Below are 24,980 nucleotides of genomic sequence, written 5' to 3'. Positions count from 1 at the left end.
TTGCGCTAAAACGCAAATTTTATTTTATATTGCTACTCCGCCCGTTTCTTCTTCTTCTTCATCGCGTCTTTCTCTCTCATTATCTATTATTAATTTCCTAATACTATTAAAATTTATAATACACGAGTTCTTATAATTTAACGTTATTCCCTTAACTCTACAGATCTCGTATCGGCGACCTTCCGGTGTACGAACGACGTACGCGTAGAATGTCGGACCTCCGGACACGAACAACTCGATAAAACTGCCCCGACCGTAGCTCTCGAGCTCGTCCGTCATATCGCCCAGAAAATTCCCCGTACGCGGCTCGTACTCGCTCGGTTCGCCTCTGTTTACATAGATACACGAGTCTGTATTACAATATAAAACGCGACTACCTAATTTCTTTAAATATTTATATAATATTAGTCGCGCTTGTGCCGTCGTCCAACCCGCGATTATCGGATTGGTTTGCGGAGAAGGAGCGACCGTCTCTTCGCGTAGTCGTCATGAAACATATTGTGGAATGCGCGGTTCGCGCCCAAGAGACACGCGTAACCCGCGTGCAAGGCATCGCGGGAGCGTTTCCGTTCACGTGTTCGGCCGTTAGCTTTAGTCTTTGTTTCCCCCGTTTGCGCTCATTGTGCCGTGCGCCGCGATACGCGAACAAAGCGAGACTAGACGAGGTTATAGTTTGTAGTGAGAGTCAGTGGATTGCGTTGTCGAACAAAGAGCGTGCATATTCACCGAACAGTATTTGAGTGTCTTATTCTTCTTCCTGCGATCCATCAATTTGGCGCAACAACATTCTGGGGACCGTGACAGGACTTCGAGGCTTCACGTTGTTGGCCATTACGCAGCAAGTAAAGATTTACAGAAGAAGTCATGGACAGAGTGAAGCTCGCACAAAAAGTAACGCGCATTGCGTTTACGAGGGCATACGCTGTTTTCCAAGCGGAAAAGGCGAGGCAACCGCTGGACATAACCTCGCTACAAGTCGCGTACGCGCTGGTGCAAGATAAAGCAAGCGAACTCAAGGAGTTGAGCCTGAAACTACGGAACTTGATGATCCAAGCCGAAGAATCCGAAGAAGCCCTCTGCCGAGAAATAGAGCATGCGGACGAATATGCAGCGAAGTATCATCAAGCGAAATTTGAGGTAACCGGATTGATTGAGAGGCAAGAAGCTCACGAGTCCACGCTGCCGGCACAGTCTCCATCTCGACGGTCGTATTCTGCACTCGCGATGACACAGGAAAGTATGCGCACACTAAAATTACCAAAGATTGAATTAAGAAAATTTGGAGGCGATATTAAAGATTGGCTACCGTTTTGGGGGACGTTTAAGAAAATTCACGTGAATCCAGAATTGGCTAAAGAAGATAAATTTCATTATTTAGTACAGTCTATGGAAACGGGTTCGCGTGCATGTGAAGTAGTAAGTAGTTTCCCGCCAACGGCGGAGAATTATGAGAAAGCCATACAGAGCCTCGAGTCACGTTTTGGCAAGAAAGAATTGTTGATTGAATTTTACGTGCGTGAACTTTTAAAGTTAGTTTTGAATAAGAGTAAAAAGGTGTCGCTTGCGACGATTTATGATAAATTAGAAACGCATATGCGATCGCTTGAGACTCTAGATGTAACAACAGATATGTGTGCGGCGATGTTATTTCCGTTGGTAGAATCTGCGCTGCCAGAAGAAACTTTGCGAACGTGGCAACGAGTAATGACGTCGTCAACGCTGCAAACAGATACATCTAGTATAAATCGCACAGCCAAGGATCGTCTTATTAATTTGATGTCTTTTCTAGGAAGAGAGGTTGAGAACGAAGAGCGTATTCTAATGGCTAAGACATGTTTCGAGAGTAGCGATACCCAGGCATCTAAAGATAAAGATAAGAAGAGAACGAGATGCGATCAAGGTCAAGGAGTAGCTACAGCAGCTGGTTTATTATCCGTGAAAGAATCCAAGGCACAACCATGTTTGTTCTGTGGAGAGAAACATCATAGTTCGAGTTGTGAAAAGGCGAAAGGCATGGATATGGACGAGAGATCTAAGATCGTTAAAGAAAAAAATGGCTGTTTCAAATGTCTAAAGGTAGGACATAGCTATAAGAAATGTTACAGCAAAGAAAAATGTCCCTGGTGCAGTAAAGGACACTGCCTCTTGATGTGCCGAAATCTTTCGAGTAATAGCGGCCAGAAATCGGTTGATGAGAGGCCCAACGGTTCAAAATTCAACGAGGGAAATAGTTGTTTGGCTAATATTTCAAGTGCCAAAATATTTTTACCTATACTGAAGATCAGGATGCGTGGACCGAGAGAAAGTGTATCTGTTCGTGCCATTGTAGATACAGGCTCACACAGATCCTACATTTTGAAGAGGTTAGCAAGGGATCTAGGATACGAAGCAGAAGGTGAGCAAACGATGGTGCATTTACTTTTTGGAGGAACGAAGACTAAGCCTCAAAAACACAAAAGCTATCGGATCCACATTGATAACTTGGAAGGAACGTATAAGTGTGATTTTATAGCCTTACAACAAGACACTATTTGCCAAGATGTTCCCAACATAGGCACCGGCTTGTGGACGGAGGCGCTTAAAGAGAAGAATGTCCATCTAAGCGACACCGGTGAAAGTAGAGAGTCTATTTCTTTGTTGATCGGAGCGGACGTTGCGGGCAAGCTATTTACAGGCAAAATCATACAACTGAACCAAGGAGCGACGGCTATCGAGACGAAGCTTGGATGGACGATTTTAGGCAGAAATTCAGAAGAAAGTAGTGACACAGACACTACGCTGATGGTCGTCTCCATGTTTTCTCAAGAGGCCAGCGTGTCAGATTTATGGAAACTAGACACGTTAGGAATTACTGACCCGATCGAGAGCATAAGTAAAGAGGCACGACAAGAAGAAATTAAGGCATTGCTTCAAGAGACAACAAAGATTACCGAAGAAGGACGTTTCGAAGTCATCTTACCCTGGAAGGATAATCATCCGCCCTTGCAAGATAACAGGGACATGGCTAAAAGAAGATTGAATGTCGTCACGAAGAAATTGAAACAAGAAAACTTATTCGACGATTACAATACAATCTTCAGCAACTGGCTCGAGGAGGGTACTATATTATAGGAAAAGTACCTGTGCATGAAGTTGACAGAGAGAGTTACTACCTTCCGCATCGATCAGTTGTCAAGAGAGAAGGAACCACTAGGATTCGACTCGTTTTCGATGCCTCGGCCAAGAAGAAGGAAACGCCGTCGCTCAACCAGTGTTTAGAAACGGGACCCAATCTTATTGAGCTTGTTCCAGCATTGCTGCATCGATTCAGAGAAAAGAGGATAGGAGTAACAGCAGATATTGCTAAAGCCTTTTTACAAATTAGCGTTTCTCCATCAGATAGAGATGTCCTAAGGTTTTTGTGGTGGGATACTAACGGCGAAATCGAGACTTATCGTCATCGTCGGGTTGTTTTCGGAATAACTAGCAGCCCTTTCCTTCTAGGAGCCACCATAAAATTACTCATTGAGAATACGTTAAATTCTACTGTTTCGACACACGAGAAATTAATTTACAAGAAATTGCTAAGATCCTTTTACGTTGACGATTGCATCACCAGTGTCGATTCTTACGAGGACTTCGAGATTTTTCAGAGAGAAGCAAGTTCCGTTTTGGATAAAGCAAGATTCGACTTAAGAGACTGGAAGTACACAGGCCTGAGATGCAAGACTCGATCGACAGTACTTGGACTAATATGGAATACTGAAGAGGATACTCTTTCGTTGTCGGGTTTCCCCCTACAACCCACCGCAGAAAGGATAACGAAGAAAATTGTTTTATCGCACGTGCAGAAGGTTTTTGACCCATTAGGAGTGATCTGTCCTGTGTTGATGAAAGCAAAACTACTGCTACAGCGCCTTTGGAGCGAAGGTTTAAATTGGGACGCGGAAATTGATCCGGATAGAAAAAAGGAGTTCTTGGATTGGGCGCAGCAACTGGATCTTCTCCGGATCTTGAGGTTCCCACGCTGGATTTTCGGTGAGATAAGAAATACAGATACATTGTCCCTGCATATGTTCGTAGATGCAAGCAAAGATGCATATGCCGCTGTTCTTTTCGTGCGTATCGAATCAGACACGGAAGTCAAGGTTCATCTGGTGGAAGCTAAATCGAGAATAGCACCCAAAAGCAAGAAAACGATACCGCGTCTCGAATTACTGGCTGCTTCCATTGGAGCGCGGATGATGCATTCTTTCGACAAGGCAATGGATTATCGAGATATTAAAAGATATTTTTGGAGCGATTCGACTACTGTTCTAGCATGGATACGACAGACAAAGCAATGGGCTGTATTCGTGTGGAATCGCGTTCAAGAAATAAGAAGTATCACAAATGTCGAGTCTTGGAGATATGTGCCGGGGGTTATGAATCCTGCGGATTTACCTTCACGAGGATGTGATGCCAAGAAATTACTCGAGTCAAGATGGTGGGAGGGGCCCGAATGGCTAAAGCTGCCCCCGGAAGAATGGCCGTCCAAAGAAGAAGAGATTAACGAAGAGATAGTCAATATCGAGCTGCGTAAAACTTCAAGTCGACTTAAAGAAGAGACTCCCCCTAAAGCTACGACAGAAGGAATCGCTATGATTGCTGGTGAAAAAGACGTCCCTTGGTACTTGGAAAGATTTTCAAGCTACGCGAAGATCTTACGAATGATAGCATGGGTGTTAAGATTTACTAATAATTCCCGAAGAATCCACGCATCAGTCGGAGGAGAGTTAAGCGCGAAAGAAATCAGTACAGCAGAATTACTCCTCTGTAAATTAGCTCAGAAAGAATCATTCATGGGAGTAAATGATCCACGGCTGCGAGGATTGAACGTCTTCGAAGAAAAGGGAATTATGCGTATTAAAACAGCAGTTTCTAATCGTCAAGACACTTTCTGTTTTAGATATCCTATAGTGTTGGATTCAAAGCACTTATCGACGAGAAGAGTTATCCTGTATACTCATTTGAAACTCAATCACGCTGGAACCGAGATTGTAATGAACAATCTACGGGAGAAGTTTTGGATTCTCCGGTACCGACGGACGGTGCGTTCCATCGTTCACAAGTGTACGGCTTGCCGTCGACACGCAGCGAGGAACATGGAAGCGCCATTTACACCGCTGCCAGAAAATAGAGTACGAGAGGCAGCAGCATTCGAGGTGGTAGGCATCGATTACGCAGGTCCTCTTTTCTTGAAGGAAGGATGTAAGGCCTACATCTGCTTGTTTACGTGCGCGGTCTACCGTGCAGTACATTTGGAACTGGTCACATCGTTATCAACGGAGGAATTTATAGAAGCCTTCAGAAGATTTATAGCCAGACGAGGAAGGCCTTCTGTAGTATATAGCGATAATGGCAGAAATTTCGTAGGATTAGCGAATTTACTACGAAAAATTAATTGGCAGAAAATTCAGCGATATTGCTCTCTTAGCCAAATCGAATGGAATTTCAATCCACCTTCAGCTGCTTGGTGGGGAGGATGGTGGGAGCGCCTCATCCGCATCCTCAAGGATTTGCTAAGGAGAACGCTGAGGAGAACTTCGTTGAGTTACGAAGAGATGAACACGGTCTTGTGCGACTGTGAAGCTGTTATGAATTCAAGACCGCTTACTTACATGACAGAAGAGAGTACTGAGACCATGGCAATCACTCCAGACATGTTCATTAGAGACGTCAAGGAAGCTGGCGTTCCCGATTTGGACCAGATCAGCAAGACAAACTTTGCAAAGCGGATCCGCTATCGCCAAAGTCTAAAGGAAGAATTGAGAAGGCGTTTTCGCATCCAGTATCTAGGACTATTATCCAGACGGACGAAATGCAAGAACAGTTTCACGCAGGTTGCAGTTGGCGACGTAGTACTAGTCGGAAACGACACCCAAAGACGTTTGGATTGGCCGCTGGCAATAGTCAAAGAAGTCTTTCCTGGAAAGGACGGACATACCAGAGTTGTGAGACTGAAAACGGAAAAGGGAGAATTAATTCGCCCAATACAAAGACTGATCCCGTTGGAGGTGGGTCATCACGCGGGAAAAGCTAGCAGAGTCCGTGAGTCAATCAAAGCTTCGCCTCAGGATGGAGAGAGTCCGGAGTCTGCCCCGCAGGAGAAGCAGGAGTCGGTCGTCGAGGAGAAGCCGGAGTCTGTTCCTACAGAAGAAACGGATCTAAGAACTCGGAGCGAATGACTTATTAAGAAGCCAGAACGATTTGAAGCCTAGCTTTATTTTTCATTTTTTATTTACTTTGCCTTTTAAGATAGGTTGAGTTGCACCCAGATCGTGAGGATGCAACTCAAGGTGGGAGAGATGTGGAATGCGCGGTTCGCGCCCAAGAGACACGCGTAACCCGCGTGCAAGGCATCGCGGGAGCGTTTCCGCTCACGTGGGGATGTAGAATGTGCGGTTCGCGCCCAAGAGACACGCGTAACCCGCGTGCAAGGCATCGCGGGAGCGTTTCCGTTCACGTGTTCGGCCGTTAGCTTTAGTCTTTGTTTCCCCCGTTCGCGCTCATTGTGCCGTGCGCCGCGATACGCGAACAAAGCGAGACTAGACGAGGTTATAGTTTGTAGTGAGAGTCAGTGGATTGCGTTGTCGAACAAAGGGCGTGCATATTCACCGAACAGTATTTGAGTGTCTTATTCTTCTTCCTGCGATCCATCAATTTGGCGCAACAACACAATATATTACCTCGTCGTTGACTGGTAATATATTGGTTATTTCATGCTCTGAACTCGTGAGCAACGCTGCCAAACGATCGTATTTTTTTTTACGATCTCTGTATTAGGCAGATTAATTCGTTGGCCGAATTTACCCCAGAAAGAATTCAAGCAGAGCTATGCGACCGAACGTTAACCAGGATTTCGGACAATATTATTTTTATCCAGAACAATATCTTCGGTTTTTTACTGTTCCCGAAGATACTGTTTCTTACTCTCCAGGCATTCGCTCGGCCATTCGCTAGCTTCCTGCTTTAATTTCAAAAAACTGTTGATATATTCGGCAAACAAACCACCCTGCCTCGTACGAGGATCGAACCGCGCGACTCTAAACTGCCATATTTCGCTCATATTCGTTACGAGATAATCTTTCTCGAGAGCCTTGCGCAATTCGCAGGATATCCACACTCCTACGAATTCACGATCGGCAAGGAGATCGTGAGTGCACTCGGCCTGCGAAAACGTTTCGCAGTAACTACGGCACAGCCCGAACAACAATTTACCTTGTACGCGGTACAGGATAAAAAAGATCGCGTGGATGAAGTACCGAATGATACTCTCAACACAATCGAAATTAAAGTTCGGAGCTGCGCCAATCAATTCCGAACACTGTTCTCCGATATAAATCGTTGACTGGCCTAACGGAAAAGTACTTTAAAAGTACCTTTTTAATACGTACGGATACAGAGAACACACGTCTACGTAGCGTATTTTCCCCGTACCTGTAACTTCGTATCGAGTTACGATATTTTCCGTACGACCGCCAAAGAACGCCTCGCGAGGGTCAAGAGAAGAGTTGATCAGTATCGGATATGGCTTTCGAGAAAAGCGCGCATCTCGTGATTTTCGCGCTTTTCTCGTGAAAATTCGCACTCCCATTTCTCTATCACCCTATATCCTCATTGTCTAATGTCGCCCTGTCATTGCGAGTATCGTGCGTCGATTGTATCTTCGCACGACACTCCGGACGTAAGTTTTCTTTCGCGATTGATTTGATAACAGCTGGGACAACCGTGCCAAAAACAACCGTGAAATTGTAACACGTAACGCGACGTCTCGTTCGCTGATTCGACTTCGTAATATCCGTCGACGAGTGTACCGGCAATTCGATACTCGCGGCCTCGCCCTGCATGGATTATAGGATGTCCGAGCTCGCGCTCCATCCACACTAACCACTGCAAGGCTTTGTGCGAGTGATTATCTTTATATCTATATCCGCCCGGTGGAATGATTCCTATTTCTTCCTTACGTAAAAAGTTTTTACGAAAAACTTTCATACATGTGGAAGCGATAGTCGTTCTACGAATGGACACACATCTCCGCGTTCTAAAAAGATTTTTCTGAACGCTATGCACGCACGTCGAAGGATATCTACGTCATTCTGGCAATATTTTACTATTTCCTGTTTAAAATTAAAATCGAAATTCGAACGTGACATTTCCTCGTGCCGAACCATAAAATGCTCGTGTTCCTCGGGTTTCATTTGTTCGGGCGAATAATATTGGACCGTCTGGTATTGGACCAATATAATTTTGATTTTTCAACGTATTAAACAAATGAGGAAAAAAACCTTTACCCTGCAGAGTATCCTGCAGCCCGAAAGCCTTGGGTAACTCCGATAATTTCAATGATGTACTTTAAAATAAATTGAGCGTCAAGTGCTTTAGCATTATGCGCGATACAGATAATTTTTTAAAAATATTTAGACGAGCGCGTCGCGAAATCGACAAACTCTTTTACGGAGTCTCTATTCAATACGAATTCGCGCACTCCACACCGACATCGCAATGACATGGTCTCTATTCCCGCGCACGCTTCGCAAATTTGTTGCGCGGAGAGTTGGAATGTGAATTCTTACGTTCTCCGTTCCTTCGAGCGTTTCGTCTTGTCGCGTTTTGAAATCATAAAACACGAATGCGACGCGATCTCTTTTAACACGCTCGTCCGTGTCTTCGACGTCATTCGTATTTGTTTGCGGATTTTCTTCTCGCAATGCCATAGTACTTGTACCTTCTCTAGGATTTTCTACTGTGGCTTTAAGACAAAAAGGCCGCATGTAACACAAATGATTCGAAGACTATAACAAACGACACGTTTTGTAATAAATTACGTCGAAATCGTGTCGCGATTTTGAATTAATCAATCGCCCACAACCGTTCCAAATTTTAATGGATTCGCAAACGCTTGAGAGGGATTGATTATACGATTCCTGCGATCGATGACGATCGAAACACGGACGCCTGAAGAAGACGCGAGCGCACGAATCGCACTTAATCATCTCAGCGTCGGGGAGCTCGCAAGACGGGGTGGAGTAGCAACGTGGGCATTTTTTTGTCGTCGTCGTCGTCGTCGTCGTCGTCGTCGTCATCTAAAACAAAATTTATTTTATTCTTTATCGCATATTACATCTATATTATACGAACTAGATTTCTCGGTTATTTGCGAAATACCTACCGATTACAATAACGGGGACGTCATGCGGAGGCGGAATATTATTTTCCTCTTCGATTCGTGCTCTTCTTAGAAAAAAAAAATATTTTAACATTCGAAATTTCTATAATCGTTTAGTTAATATTTATTTCTCTAAAACTTACTCGCTGGTACTCCCTCCTCTTCTTCTCCTGGGCGGCGACGTCTCCTTGAATCGAATTATCCTACTGGCCGACCCCTGCGATGCCGTATCGCACGTCCCACAATACTGCTGGCTTCTATGAAATAAATATTATAATTTAATTATAATATTTATTAATTATAAAGTCAGCTTTTATTTCTAATACATATTAAATTCTATTTTAAGAATTATTATTGCTTACCTTTTAGTCTAATGCGTCGCTTGAAGTCAGCTATGTGACTTCTAGCGTCATCCTTCTCGTAACCAAAGCACTCACTTATTTCGAGATGACGTGCGATTATATTTTTCAATCTCTCGTCAGCAATGCCCCAGTTTGTGCATAACACGTACTAGTGTACTGGAACACTTACCAACAAAATTCCCGAAAACGGAATAATTTTTTTTCATCGTTATCTGACAACTTTGTCAGATAATCGCCAGCAACTAATTTTTTATTTAAGTTGCTAGCTACGATGAAAAGTATTAGTCCCTAGTAACCCGCGAAGTTTCATTTTTAAGCAAAATTAAAAGCACGCAAATAGTAAAATTCACTTCGGAGTTTGAACGTAGGACTAAACTTTAGCTCGATCAGGGCGTGTTATTTATGCCCGTAGCGATATTCATAAAAATTCCTCTCCCACGAAAAGATTCGCTAAAAATTCCTAGTCCCTTCATAGGCCGATAGATTTTTGACGATTTTGGTAATCGACCGCCTCCTTTACTAGAAGTGATTTTCTCTTAAAATTTAGAGAAGCGGGGATGACAAAAACTTCTAAGTTATGATCATCCCTATACTCGATCTAACACCTTTTCTGACCCCATACAAATTATCTCGAAAAGCATCACCCCCTTCGCCCTAACCTTTAGCTCTCGTTTCCATTATTACCCAGAAAAGTTTGGCCTCGCTTTACAATTTTTATTATTACGATGAATCTCACGTTTTAAATTTTTCCTTCTGCTTTTTGTATCTTCTTACTGGAAAGAATTCTCACGCAATATTAGTCTACGACTGATAAACATTAAACCTTTCAACAAAAAATACAATTTTAATGGAAATTTCTGTATCTCGCTTGACCGACAATATCAGTTGGTTTTGTTTGTTTTCTCTTCTTCAGGGTATCGTCATGAGGAAAAATCATGGCGAACATTGAACATAACTCCCCTGTTTAAAACTTTTTTCACGTTTATCAATAAAACTAATATTTAATTTTTGTATCCTATAAATTTCCGTACCTTATAATTTGTATCCTATAAATTTGTATCCTATAAATATGCTACACGTTATTTTTTCTCACGCGAGTATACACAAAAGTTTCAGAAAAGAGGAAGACGAATAAATTTCCTACATTACTCCAATTGAATTCAACATTTTTGTGCCGTACCTCTGTCACTTTAAATTAATGAATTTTCTACAAGCAATAAAACAAATCGTAAATTTACTTTAAAGCGAAGACGTTTCATAAATTTCTTCTAGTCTTTTTAGAAGAAACTCGTGGGTTATCGTTATACTAAATCTTATTCGTTAGAAACTATCCCACGAGCTAAACCCCCCCATTCTTTTTTCCTTTATAGCGAAAAATTTTCATTCTTTTTACCTGGTCAAATTCCTTCCTCCCCTGTCATGACGTAGAAAACTAGGAGAGGAATCGTAAAACCTTCCGTTTCGCGTCTGTTCATTCCTGTTCGTTCTCGTTTTATTTTGTTTTCACCCCCTCTCCTGATTTCTACAGGGTAAATATTATTTTAAATTTTTAAGAAAAATTTAAAGAAAGTTTATGTTTTTATTTCTTTCATCTGCGTGCGCAGAATAATTTTATTACGCAGCATCGGAGAGGGCGGTGATGTCGACGGTGCTAACGAAAATCCTTTTCATTCGAGTCTCGTCATCCGTAACTTCAGCTTCGCAAGCAAACAAGTACTGTATTTCTTGTGTTTTTATTCGCCATCTTAGTTTGCTAAATTTGGTATTACTACGACGTAAGAACAATGGCCAGTCCAAAAAATACTAATAATTCGGACATGGGCACGTACTCCATCCCCGATTCATACAAGCTACGTAACTACCATACATCGACGAGAGAAGAAAGCTCGATTTCATATGTTGTTAGCAACAACGTATGGCCTTAACAATTCTCATACGAAGACGATTCACGTAGGATTGCAAAGAACGAACGAAGAAATCTTCAAACCTGTTGTAAAATTGAGCGGACATAACGCAGACGGAATTTATTTTGACGCCGACTGCTGGCAACAGTTTCAAGATAACATGGAACTCATGAACGAGTATTTAAGCAGCGATAACAGAGTGAAACCTAACTTTGTTGTTATAAAAAATATCACCATCAGCTTTACCACATCTTACGGGTCAAAATCAGTATTGCTAGTGTATAAAGAAGAAGAGGAAAATTCCAACGGAAATCTTCGAAAAGAAGAGGACGCGCTCGATTCAACTCCTCCGGAAAAACGGACAACCTACGTAGCGGAAGTTGTAATGCAGAAAACCATCTTCCTCGGGCTGCGAAGCATTGTAAAGTGCGTCGATGCGCGTTTAAAACAATTAGAATCTTTATCTGATAATGTTAACGAGTGTGCTTTATATTTAATTCAAGAAATCGAACTGAAATTACCTGCATGTTTTATTAATCAGAAAATTATAAAATTATTGGGTAATTACGAAGATATAAAACGTAATGTGCGTATACAAATTAACAACTTAGCTTTTCTTGATATGTATTTCAATATAATATTTTTGGAATTAACTTCGTTAAGATATAACGAAATTTTTCATATATTGTAATTCTCTCGAAGCGAGAATCTTTGGCTTAATTTTACTAAAACTTTTTTAGTTTATTTTCATACAAACTATGTACCATATTTCTTCTTCTTTGAAAAAAAATTTGTATCAATAAATATATTTTTATAACATAAACCCTCGTTTCTTAATTACTCGTACCTTCCAATAACTAACTTTTTTCTCTGCTTATTTCCGTGTTATACATATAAACTTTTAAATAAAGTATAAGAAGTACAATACAATTCATAAAATCCTTGCCATACACCATAGAAATCATACTCTCACTCGAACGAGTGAGTCGTCACACCGGAGACGATGCGCCGCAACAGTGGAACATGTTCGTTCCTGTTTTATCTCCAAAATTCTTCCGAACAAAAGCAAGACTCTCTAGACCCGCAAATTTTTGTATAAGATCTCCTTTCTCATACATTAATAACATTCACTGAAACGCCTACGTCGGAGACGTTGCGCCGCGACAACAAAAAGCGACCGTCATAAATTCGACCGCTATTCATCCTCCGCTGTTCGTACTCTGTCTTCGCGACAAAAGAATGCTGTAGTCCCAATTTCCACTCACCATTTTTCAGACATCCATTTTGTCTAAGGCCCTCTACCACCCGCCCTCTCCAATCAACTTTTGGGTAGGTATGGAGTGAACCAATCAAATCTTGGATAAGTATAGGGCGAACCAATCAGAACACACCATTTAATTACTCTATTACCCTGCCTTCACTCCTCGACCAATCAGAACGCGCCCTTTCTCCAGACTGACCCGTCTAGGCCACGCCCACGGCGCCGGAGGGAGACGTGGAGGGGGTTTGTTTTGACGCCCCCTGGCTGCCCATATACTATTGATGCAAGAAATTGACCATACTATTTCACTGTAACATTATGTTTTATTATGAATTAATATACTGAAGAGGATCCAAAACTGAGAATCGAAACGTTTATATTTATGACATTAATGTAAAAGAACTACCAACAAAATGAATTCGCACATGTATATTATAACTGGTGCTTGGCTCAAATTGGCATTTTACACATTTTTTGATTTAATCTTGAGAACCTAAATTTAATTTTCTATAATAATTTTTTAATTTGTAATTAAGCAGATTGTGGAAGTACAATATGTATGTTGTAACGATGCATATCGTTACCAGACTGTAACTCGCGAATGATAGCTGTTCTGCTGAAGATTCACGGGCCTTACTGAGTGGTGCCGTTCGGTATCATTCCCACTCGTATTGCCGGCCGCCGAAGATTGCCGAGTAAGTCCGGAACAATACGAGCGGGAGCAACAACCCATATATAAACTCGCAAATCGTTGCTCGTTTTGCGATTCCTGCTATTCCGTTCCTAGACGAATCCGACTATCATCGACTCCTAACAATCGTGTCCGTCGTGAGACAAAGTGTTGGAGAATTCTCGATAGCGGTCGACTGGTGTTCCATCCGCTACACCGACGGGATAACTCCAGGACAGAGAAAACTCTGTTCTGCCGAGCATACTCGGCCGCCGACCAGCAGCAGCTCTCGCGTTGCACCGACAAAATTATCTCCAGGGCCAGAGTGCACTCTACCCCGCCAAGCTTTCTCGGCCGCCGGCCAACCGCCATTATTTCCTAGCGCCGCATCGGACATAGCCAAGGGATCGAGCGGGCTCAGTCTCCATCGAGTCTTTCTCGGCCGTTCAGTAGAAGTACCATCACCACATCTGCGGCAATCGACAATAGCACGGGGTAGTCTTTTTCGCCTCTGCCGAGAATTCTCGTCGATTGCCAAACACATTCAACTTCGCGCTTTCGCACTCACACGCAAAGATCCTCCGGAATACCGCGCTCCGTCCGCGTTCAGAATTTGCGTCTGATGTGTACCCGCGTTCGCGTCAACCAATCAGTCACGCGCTGCCGCGCATAGCTGATTGCTGAGTATACGTACCGCATATCAGCACCGCACCGCGTCAGAAGAAGCCGTTTATGGCATCCGGCACACGAGATCGCGTTCGCTAGAAAGCAAATATACTTATTCGCACGCGCACGCGCGCACGCACGCACGCCCGCACGCACGCACGCACGCACGCACACACGCACGCATGCACTCACGTACGCTTGTTGCGGTTGTTTTAATGTTATAGGAACGATAATATGACAATACATTTTGCACTGTATGCTATTATATATTTAATAGCAATACGTGAAAAATTACTGTTATATTACGTAATAGTAATAATACTATGGAGATTCTAATTCACGGATACAGCAACCAGCAAGTGACGCTTGCGTCGCAAGGAACGACGTCAATAGGCGCAGATTCTCCTTTCGAACAATCTAATACTCATCTCATTAAAATTACGTCACTGATTCAACCTCCATGGAGGCGTCTTCCTCGATCTCCTCGGCGAGAGCGAGATCCTTCTCCTCCTCCTCTTCCTCCTCCCCCTTCCTTCCTCTCCCCCTACTCTTTATCGCACTATGACGCAAACATATTATCCAAATATAACAAAGAAATAGTACAACGCTTTTACAATATTTATTTCTTTTTATTAAAAGATACTTTTTTTTTACTTATTGCACATTTTAGTAACTCTTTGTTCAGGATGATTTATGAAACTATAAAACTTCTTACCATACAATCCATATTATAATTTTCTTTGACGCACACTTCTACTTTTATCAATTCGACATGTAAACGATTCGACAGTCCACAGATTATTCACTATTGAAAAAATTCTTTCTACATAACTGTTACGTCTGGGTAATGGAGGAGACAAAGGGGGCGAGTTGAGAAAGAGAAGGGGGGAGGAGGCAGAGGGGGGAGGGAGTGAGAAGCGCGCAAGCTGGAACCTTGGTTTCCAACGGAGACGCCTATTATCATGTGCGAATTTTATTCACTTGAGGCAAGCCTCCATGGCCCTTTCGGGACTCTGTCAGCAGCTCATAATGCCGAGCAAGGGCAGTAACGTCGTTCTCGTTTTTGCGAGGATAGTTATCACCCAGAGTCCTTGAAAGGGACAGGAAAGTGGAAGAGGGAAGACGTAGCGAAAATAATAAACTGCGATCGGTTTTATTTAGCTAGTTTTATTTTAATGTCGCAAGATTCGACGGAGATGATCCTTGGCAGGGGTCTTCCCGTGACCAATCGGAGCCGCGTGAGGGTCCATATCGGAACGACAGAGGCGGAGGGAATCCTTGAATCTGGCGCGGCACGCAAGCAGTAGTTAGAATCGGAAGATCCCTGAGAGGCGCCGGAGCGGACGGATCTGCAGTGGGCTCGGCAGGGGGCTCGAGTTCCAAGATCCCGAAGACGGCCAGGTCGAAATCCTCGTGCGCGTGGAAAGCTTTCACCAATCGGCGAAGTTGGCGCTGCCACCCTCCTTTTCTTGAAACAGCTCATCTACGTCGTACATTGTGAGGACGAGAGAGAAGAGAAAAAAAAAAGAAAATTTTGTCTCTACTAGTTAGCCCAAATGGTCCTACGCGAGGAAGATAAGAGCGGCGAGGTATAAAAAAAGGAAGAGCGCTGAATGCAGCCAAGAGGAGCCAGCAGCGATGAGGGAAGAATACACTCAACGCTCAATATAGTGGTCGCGAAGTGCGCTGTTTAAGGGCCAGAGTGGACTTAGAGCATGTTAGGTCGCTCCGAATCAGAAAGGGGAAAAACGAGTAATGAGCCCCGTAATGAACGCTTTAAAGTCTGGAGAGGGTTAGTACCTTATTTCGCGAGCTATGGTACCGTGATCGCTGTTACAATCACGACGACTTTATAACTATGGAGTCAGCAAGGTTAAATTTAATAATTACACACTGAAGCTATTTGCTAGGACTAGTTTATTGTCAATAAAGAAATAATAACGCAACAGACTCGGCCTTATTTCTGACTTCAAATTTGTTAATCATTATTACATGTAGGCTAGAAACTTTGAGAGCTAATGAGTCTCTACAACGTACTTATAGCTACGATAGACTGAATGTAAGAAATTGAATGCAAGAGACTGAATAAACGATAATTAAATAAAATTCAAAACAAACAGCCTGAGGAGCTAACACTCTATGAGAGTCTTGTAAACACTACACTGTATTGTCAAAAATTATAAATTCTACTTAAATTTCGCTCTAATCCACGGATTCAGTCGCGAGAAAGAATTTACAGCAAAAGAAAAGAAAATAGATAGAACTTTGCAGATGTGTATATACAAGTATCTTGATTAGCAGAGCGCTTACAATTTATTGTATAAGTCCGAATTGCACTTGAGACTTAGCCACGGATCCATTTGAGCGCGAAAAGATACTTGGGTTGTTGCCAAACCTGGCGACGAATAATTCTAAGTTCGTAACGTAAAATAAAACTACCTTGTAAAACGCCTAAATCGATCCGAATTATACGATATATGTTGAAAATGAGCAGCTTTGCCGGCTCGCTTTATATACAGATACAAGGATAGCGGTAAGGGAGTTATGCCGCGATACCGTGATCTTCCTTATGCTGAATTTCGATAGATTTGAATGTAGAATTTTATTGGGTGGTGCATTCCCATGCACGATTTCGTACTTTAGCGCCTACATTTTTGCTCGTGCAGCTCGCACTGCAATTGTTAGTTTTTGCGCATGTGTCTATCTAGTAGCGCGAAGACTGCTCAGTTCTTCTCGAATAATTTTATGTTTTCGTTAATCGTCATGTGTTTATAGTGATTCGGCGACCTTCTTGTGTTTGTCCTGTTTTGTGAACGCCCTTGTAAGTTTTAATTGTGTAGTTTTGTGTTAACAGTTGTCAAAGTAATTGTTTAAAAGAAATGATTTCTCGTCTGTGTTGCCATATAAATGATCAAAATTATTTATATAATCGTATAATAGCTCCGGTGTTCACTATTTTATTATGAGCGCGAAAGAATGTTTATCGTCCATGCTCTCGTGGGCGTCAGCATACCGCTTAAATCGCGTTCGCTATAGTACTGTCGGCGCTTACCGTTACTATGATTACGGCCGGCGTCTTATTTTGAAAAAATTTGATCATCGGACGTTATAGTAAGTATTATTTACTGGTATTACAAGGATAATTTATAATATTTTCGGTAACTCAATAAACAAGTAGCAATCATTATTTAAAAATATTTTTTTCCGTTTTTTATTCTAATCATTAGAATCAATAAAGAGTGTTAGTAAGTTCTTCGTAACATATACTTCTTCATATAATTTATTTCCATTGACAGTTAAATTAAGATGCGCAATATTCAAAATATTTTCATAATTAAAGTTGTTTACCATCTAAATCAAGAGCTCTCATTACTTTGTAAATTGTTGCATTAAAATCGTATCAAGATAATTCAATGCTTTTTTATATACCGATAAAGTTTCATATAAATATTTCTTTATTTGACATGCATTTAAGTATAGAATTTATTGTACTTCCAAAAAATTTATCTTTTATCCTAATTTTTAATTTCATTTTTAGCGATCTCATTATTTTATCTAATTCAATACATGTTAAATGTTTTCTTTTCAATAGCAAGTAATGATTTTGTCATAAAATTCATAAAATAATGAATAAAATATAAATACAATTCTGAAAATGATACAGAATTTATGTTACTCTCTACTTCATCTTCTTGATCGCCTATAAAATCCCAAATTATTTTATGACAATTCTCTTTGTCTAATTTTGTAAAATGTATTTTTATTGCGGGCTAAGAAGGTAACAATTATTCAATTTGAAATAATGATAACCATTTTATACGAGGATATCTGATTACCCTTTCATATTTCATTTCCACAAAGTCAAAGTATGATTTTAATTCTTTTACTTTTTTGGAACTATGACTAAATTCTGTATAAATTTTTGCAACCAAGTTTTTTATTATATATTATATGATAAATTTTTTATTGCATGTCTTGCTGCATTACGCACAATATGACAATTGCCTTTAATCAAATTTTTATTTACTGTTGATTTTAAATTTTTATATACAGAAATTTTTTTTTTTAACAGAAATGTAGTTAACGAAATCTATATGACACTAAATTTTTTACATCTAAACCATTATCTTTAATAATTAACTTTATTTTTTTAATTATGGCTTCAGAACTTTTATCTTCATTTTCTGAGAAATCTAAAACTTTATGTTGAAGTCCTTTTTTTGGATAAAAATAACAAACGACAATTGAAAAAAAATTTTGTTTTTTTTTAGTACTAGCATCTATAGAAATCAAAAAAGATAAATTTTGTATTTCTTGCAATACCATTTCTATAGATTTAGGAAGTAGATCTACATTTTCTGTAATATAATACATTTTATTTTTGTTCTTCCACAATGAATTTGAGAATAAGATTCCTTATAAAGATTATTGTTTAAATATACTCCACATTTAGTACTTAAAAAACTATGATAATTTAATCCGTGATATATCAATGAAAGTTCAATGGCAGTAATTTTTAAATTTATTATCAAATTTGAAGTAGGAATAAAATTCGTTAAAGATTAATTACTTAATATACGTTTACATGACTCATGATATACTTTTGTAGCAAAATGATTTTTTAAAGTCCTTTTTGCATCATATTTTACAGTAAAATGGATAGAACATCATTTACATCTAGCGTTATATGCATCCTCCTTAGTTAGCCATTGTTTATATATTTCTTGTTGAATCCAATTGTCTTGAAATTTTAATAGAGCTGTTATCAATAATATTCTTGAGGCTTCGGGTGCTTTCTATATAAAGATTATGCGTTTCGCGGGTTTCCTCCATGTCCAGATCCATTCTTGGAATGCCAACGTTTTGTGAACCTTGGAGTCCATTTCATCAAAACGAGGAGCAGCCTGATACTGAGTTGTTCCTTCGAGCCATTCCTTTTACATGCCGAGTCGCACCATCACACAGCACAAAAACAGTCTGCAATTAACTCACTTGTACATATATTTCACCATCTCTGATAAAGAACATCTACAGACAGAACTCAACCATTTCACTTAAAATTAGCCTTACAGAAAAACGGACATGACAAAAAAGACATAATCAAAACAATCAATAAACATGCAAACAAGACAATGGTCTCTGACACACAACCAGACGAAAAGATCCTGTCCATTCTCCCATATGTCAAAGAAACAACAGGTCAGATTGATAGGATATTAAACAAACACAATATCCGAATTATCTTTAAACCACCCAAAAAGATAGGTCAAATCTTAAAAAATTCTAAAGAGCAAAGACCTTCATTCAGCTCCGCAGGAGTATACAAAATACCTTGTTCCTGCGGGCAAGTATATATTGGAGAAACCGGGAGTATGGTCAACCTACGGATAAAATAACACCAACGTGATGTCAGGCTAAAACTCGTCACGCAGTTAGCATTATCAGAACACAACATCAAAACAGGACATCAAATACTGTTTGACAAAACGATCACAATAGTCAATATTACATTATACTTTCCAAGAAAGTATAGAAGCCATAGAGATACAAAAACACCCTAACAATCTAAATAGAGATAATGGCTACAACATATAATAAATAAAATATGGAAAATCATTCTCCTGGTTATTGAAGACTAATTTCTCTTACCTCCCCCCCCCCACTCCCAATTCTCTTCTTTCCCTCACCATTCCAACAAGTAGCGTAATATGAAAGGAACGGCCCGAAAGAATAGCTTAGTATCAGGTTGCTTTTTGTTCTGATGAAGTGAACTGCTAGGTTTACGAAACGTTGGCATTCCAAGAATGGATTTAGACCCGGAGGAAACCCGCAAAACGCATAATCTTTATATAGTTGTTATCAATGTTTCTCCGTTTTGCATAAGAGCTCATTTTCATTTTGTCCACTAAAATAAATAACGTTTATAATTTATAAAATTATAATGAAGTATAAAAGAATTAAATATTAAAAAATAAAATATATCAAAAGAAGTAGATTTATATTAATAATATAAAGTTTTCTATAAGAGCGTTTATGTGACTACACAACAATTAAAAAATAAAGACCCTGAACATATGAAATAAAAAAATTTTTCTTACCTCAGAAATTTAAGAAAAATAACAACAATTAATAATGGCTTCGTTTACAATAAAAGACTTATTTTATATCCTATATTTAAGACCTATATTTTATTAGGTTGTTCGGAAAGTAATTTCGTTTTTTTTTATGAAAATGAAAGACGATTTTCCTACTTAGGCATTTCAAATGATCATGAACGGTCGAATTCGATAAATTTAATCTCTCAGCGATCTCACAAGTAGTTATTCGCCGGTTTGCATCAATTAATGCCGTTATTATGTCTTCATCAGCTTCAACTGGTCTTCCAGAACGTGGTGCATCTTCAACATCAAAATTGCTGGATCGAAATTTTGCAAACCAGTTTTGGCACTGGCGTTCTGTCAATACATCTTCTCCATACACATCGGATTTTTTCTTCCTGAACAGCATTTTTACCTTTTCGATAGTAAAAAAGTAAAATATGCCGAAAATGCTGCTTTTCTCTTTCCATATTTGATAGGGCACCAACCAAAAACTACTGCGTAGAATCAATCGAACTTTTTTCACAAGCAAGCCTTGCTATATCAGCTGTCAAAATATATAATGATTATGCGGCTTAAGTGTTAAATTGACTGTGAAAAAATACAATAAGTCCTCTGTTGGGAAAAAACGAAATTACTTTCCGAACAACCTATAGGTCAAATCATCAAAAAACAAGGCCCAACCATAACCGTAGACAAGGTAGGTCATCTACTGTTTACACCAAGAAATCTAAACAATGAAGTCGACGAATTAACAAATCAAATTTTTGGTATATGCACAGTCTAAATGTACAAACTGCGTAACAATTAAATTTACTAACGGCTGCTAACGATTTCCGTAGGCAATGCAGGTAAACGTTGGTAGTTAGTATACTTCGCACACGAACATTGTTACAAATGGCGCAGGCGCGAACAGACTGCGCAGGCTAGATAGTGAAATTAATGAATATCTCACGCGAGCGAAAAACCAGAGATTTTTTCCGTTAGCTGGAGAACTAGAGATTGATCACGAAAATCTGGAATCTTTGGCTGAAAACTGGAGACCTAGCAACCTGACTATGCCATATACTTACCATATTTCTGTCGATATGTTGTCGTTTTCTTCTACTTCCCTTTTTTTACTCGCACATAAAAACGTTAAACATGTCGCAACATGTACAGACGATGACATCGTTAATATACAATAATTTGATACAACAAAAATGCAATGTTAGTAATTTCGCAAGCGTTAATGTACGACAACTTTATTAGATTTAGTGTAATATAAGAGATCTTTTTCGAGGACATTCTACATGTCACGACATCTCCGGGTGATGACATCATCAATGTAATTTTGATACAATTGCGACGTTGCCGAGTAGTGCACATAATGAAATAAAATGAAAGGATCGAGATACATTGCGACGTTACCAAATAGTGCGTATGATATAAAAATAAAAAGCGCATCGCATCATTAAATCAATCAGACAATACAAGTGACTACATGGATGCGTGATTGGTAGAGCATGCTGCTCAGCTGAAGAAAAGAAGAGTACACTGCATGGGAACACTGTTACGACCAATATATGAAATATCTAGAGGAGCCGTATCAAACGAAATTATCAATCGATAATAGACAATCACTGATCGCACGTATCACGCGGCTTGAAAGTTTACAGGAATCGATTCATGCATGTGAATGCCGGATACACCGCAGGACTCCGTTGATGCAAGATCGAAACGACATTCGAAAATCGTATTCTGATGTATTCTGGACGCGGTAACTCAATAGGATATATAGACGGAATCTAATTAACATTATGTTTAGTATACGTATATGCGATATGTGTGTGTGTGAGGGAGTCAGGGAGGGGAAAGTATACTCAGACGCTGGGTCAGAGAGAGGGGAAGCATGTCATCGGGGACAGTGTTAGAGGGAAGAGGATGGTTGATCTTTCTCTCTCTTCCACTCGTTGCACTCACTCTCTCTCTCCAACTCCCACGTTCTCTTTTCTTTTTTCGCATACGATTTTATTAAATAGCTATAATTTTTGTTTTTTACGATTTTTTATAATATAATTCGACAATAATTTTAATTTAGCAATTGATATGTTTATTAATACAAATTAGTAATATTTAGTAATACAAAAAGCCTTTCTAATTGTCGAATCATTATTAAAACTGTTACGGAGTAATTATCGAACACTTATTAAACTATGTACATACTACTGAACAACTATCATTACTGATAGATACTTAATTTTAAGGATAAGGAAAAAAAATTAAAATGCATTTAAAAAATCTCATACCTTAGTTTTTAAACTTGATATATTTTTTTCTAGCGTTGCGCCCACCATTTGTATATTTTAAATCCATTTTGTATCTCACAATTCTTAATATGTTTTACACATCGCATAGTATTAGTAACATTTAGATTACGTAAAGAATCTATATCTTTGTAATCAGCATCCAAGGTCTTAATGGTCAAGTTGTTGTTATCGAGTATATCAGCCATTTGTGTTCTTCACATCTTTTAATGTATACAAGAGCTTTCTTGTCACTCTCTTCCGCATAAATTACAGCCATTGTAATCAGACGTTTCGCCATGTACAGGATCATCTCGTCTTCCCATTGCAATCCATAGTGATAAGTATTCAGCCAGGAAGCGTAATACTTTTCTGACTTTGTCAAGAAATTCCATGGCATGGGACACGTAAAAATGTAATGTAAAGTGACAAAGAATGGTTTCTTTTTTCAACATCGCCACTTCCTTCACAACAAATTTTTTTCCAACGATAAATCTTTGCAGATCCACAAACGAAAAGATTAGTATAGTTATGGTGAACGACTTTTCGAGACTGTGCCCGATTACAAAGAATCTTGATTTTATCTCTTGTATTGAAAAGAGGGGGAGGATATTTTTTTCTTTCAGCAATGATGATTTACGTTATCTTGCGTACTACGTTAGACATTGAGCTATATTTGATCACGCGGTTATGTACAATGAGACAATAGGCTATAGTATTCGCGGGTACATTCTCCTTGAATTCAAATTTTAATCACACATCCACGATACCGCTCTTGATGGATTCGTTTCGTTGCGAGCAGTCAATGATAACGTGAGTATAATCGTGAAGAAAGTTTTTATGTTCAATAATGTTTTACGATTTTCCCAGGGAATTTGGTAATAAGATGTACAAAAACGTACATATCATATAAAATAGCAGTTTTGTATTTGTCAAAATCTAGATTCAGATCATCGTACAAATAAAATTCAGAGTTTAGATAGTTTTACGTTGGTTAACTTACAATGATCGAAGTAAGTTTTAGTTGCTTTCATGACGTTTTTTTAGCAGTTTGCAGAGCAAACAGAACATACCTATGTTTTTCCAGCTGAGTTGCAGTCTTGATAGCCTACGAATGGTTTGTCGTGTTTTGCAATAAAGGATACTCATACGAATTCCATGAAGAAAAATTCATACTTAAATATCGTCCGCTTTCAAAGGTACGCAGCATGAATAGTTTATTGACTCCGTTCAACATAACGTGAGATATTTGCCATTTATATTTTGAATAATTCAAGCGTCGGTTCAGTCGCTGGATCTCCCACAATGCAATTGTTGTTACGCGCTCGTATCAAAATTAATTCGTGACGAGCGTTAATTACTACACGTTTGTAATCCTCGCAAAAGCCCAACAACATGCTAAGCAGCACGCAAAAGTTAAAATATCCATCATTAAACTTTTCACATTAGACTCAGACAGAATAAGTCCAGCATTATGCATAATCAATGTATTGTCATTTGAAAACGATGCATAGCTCTTAAGAGTACTGGTTATTCCAACATTTCTATTACGTCAATTTCAGCACCATTGAGTTCATATCGAATTTCGTCAAACATGAATGCCAGCAATTACTAATAATTGATCTTTTTCCTTTGACGTCAATCTACCTTCGACCTAGAGAATACTTTTACACGGTAGCGTGTAAAAATCCTGTTGTTTTATGGGTATCCATATCTCGTTTCTATGTCCAAACGTGATGTTGACGTACGGATTGTACGTGTGAAACTCGAACTTGACGAAACGATCGTCAAAGATCACTTTCAATATTCAAGATATCAACCATCTCAGATATTTCATATAATAGAACCCAATGATTGTAAAAATTTAACGTTTGACATAGTAAGCTTCCGTCTACTGAACAATCGAATATTTTTCGTTGTCCCTTTAGTAAAAGTTATGTCTCTAGTCTGTTTTGCCTGCTCGTTCAGAACAAGCATCTCACGTTATCGTTGTCGTACCATTTTATTGCTTCGTACATGCAATCTAACGGTGATTTCTTCTTCACAAAAATCGTGTAATCATCCGACTCGATCCACAACGCAAACCGTCAGATCTGTAACGCTCCATAAAATGATCGGAAAGTAAATGATTTATGTTGATTTTTCCTATATCCTGATGACGCTTGGTAAAAATTCATGTATCATGTGCACGGACTTATTGTTGCTATATGCCCGTGGTCATACATTGCATTCAATACAAATGATATTTACTATGATGATATTTATCGATACGTCTGATCCGTGTTATTGTTGCGGCTGTAGCACGCAATTCGAAGAAAATTCCAACAGCGATCCAATATTGTGAGGTTTGATGAAATTTACTCGATAAGCGCATTTGATCTCACTCTTCATCGTATTGTTGGTGATGAATAGTCAATGGGTATTGTTCATCTTCTTTCTCGCGAAGCATTTTCTTTCTCGCAACATCATTAGGATAAAATTGTAGAATTGCACGTTTTAGATACTTGTTTATGTCACGTATTTCGTACGATCCTTCGGGAATGACAA

General features: G+C 39.5%; 1 protein-coding gene across 1 annotated transcript; it reads left to right on the top strand.

Moving 5' to 3' along the window:
• Positions 1–864: 864 nt before the first annotated feature.
• LOC108752089 lies at positions 865–6,206 on the top strand. The gene is made up of 4 exons (XM_018492704.1): positions 865–3,097; positions 3,169–4,510; positions 5,223–5,229; positions 5,310–6,206. The coding sequence occupies exons 1-4, from the start codon at positions 865–867 to the stop codon at positions 6,204–6,206; spliced, it is 4,479 nt and encodes a 1,492-aa protein (XP_018348206.1).
• The last annotated feature ends 18,774 nt before the right edge of the window (positions 6,207–24,980 follow it).

This window comes from Trachymyrmex septentrionalis, unplaced genomic scaffold, assembly GCF_001594115.1.
Source record: "Trachymyrmex septentrionalis isolate Tsep2-gDNA-1 unplaced genomic scaffold, Tsep1.0 scaffold54, whole genome shotgun sequence".
Taxonomy (NCBI): Eukaryota; Metazoa; Arthropoda; class Insecta; order Hymenoptera; family Formicidae; genus Trachymyrmex; species Trachymyrmex septentrionalis.
Note: the sequence above shows the minus strand (reverse complement) of the source record. Positions and strands in the feature narration are given on the sequence as shown.

What these genes read in the sequence shown, in the direction of transcription:
- LOC108752089 (XM_018492704.1), top strand. Translation starts at nt 865, where the DNA reads ATGGACAGAGTGAAGCTCGCACAAAAAGTAACGCGCATTGCGTTTACG. An exon ending in CAGCAACTGGCTCGAGGAGG is followed by an intron (nt 3,098 to 3,168) that starts GTACTATATTAT and finishes CGCATCGATCAG; the next exon opens with TTGTCAAGAGAGAAGGAACC.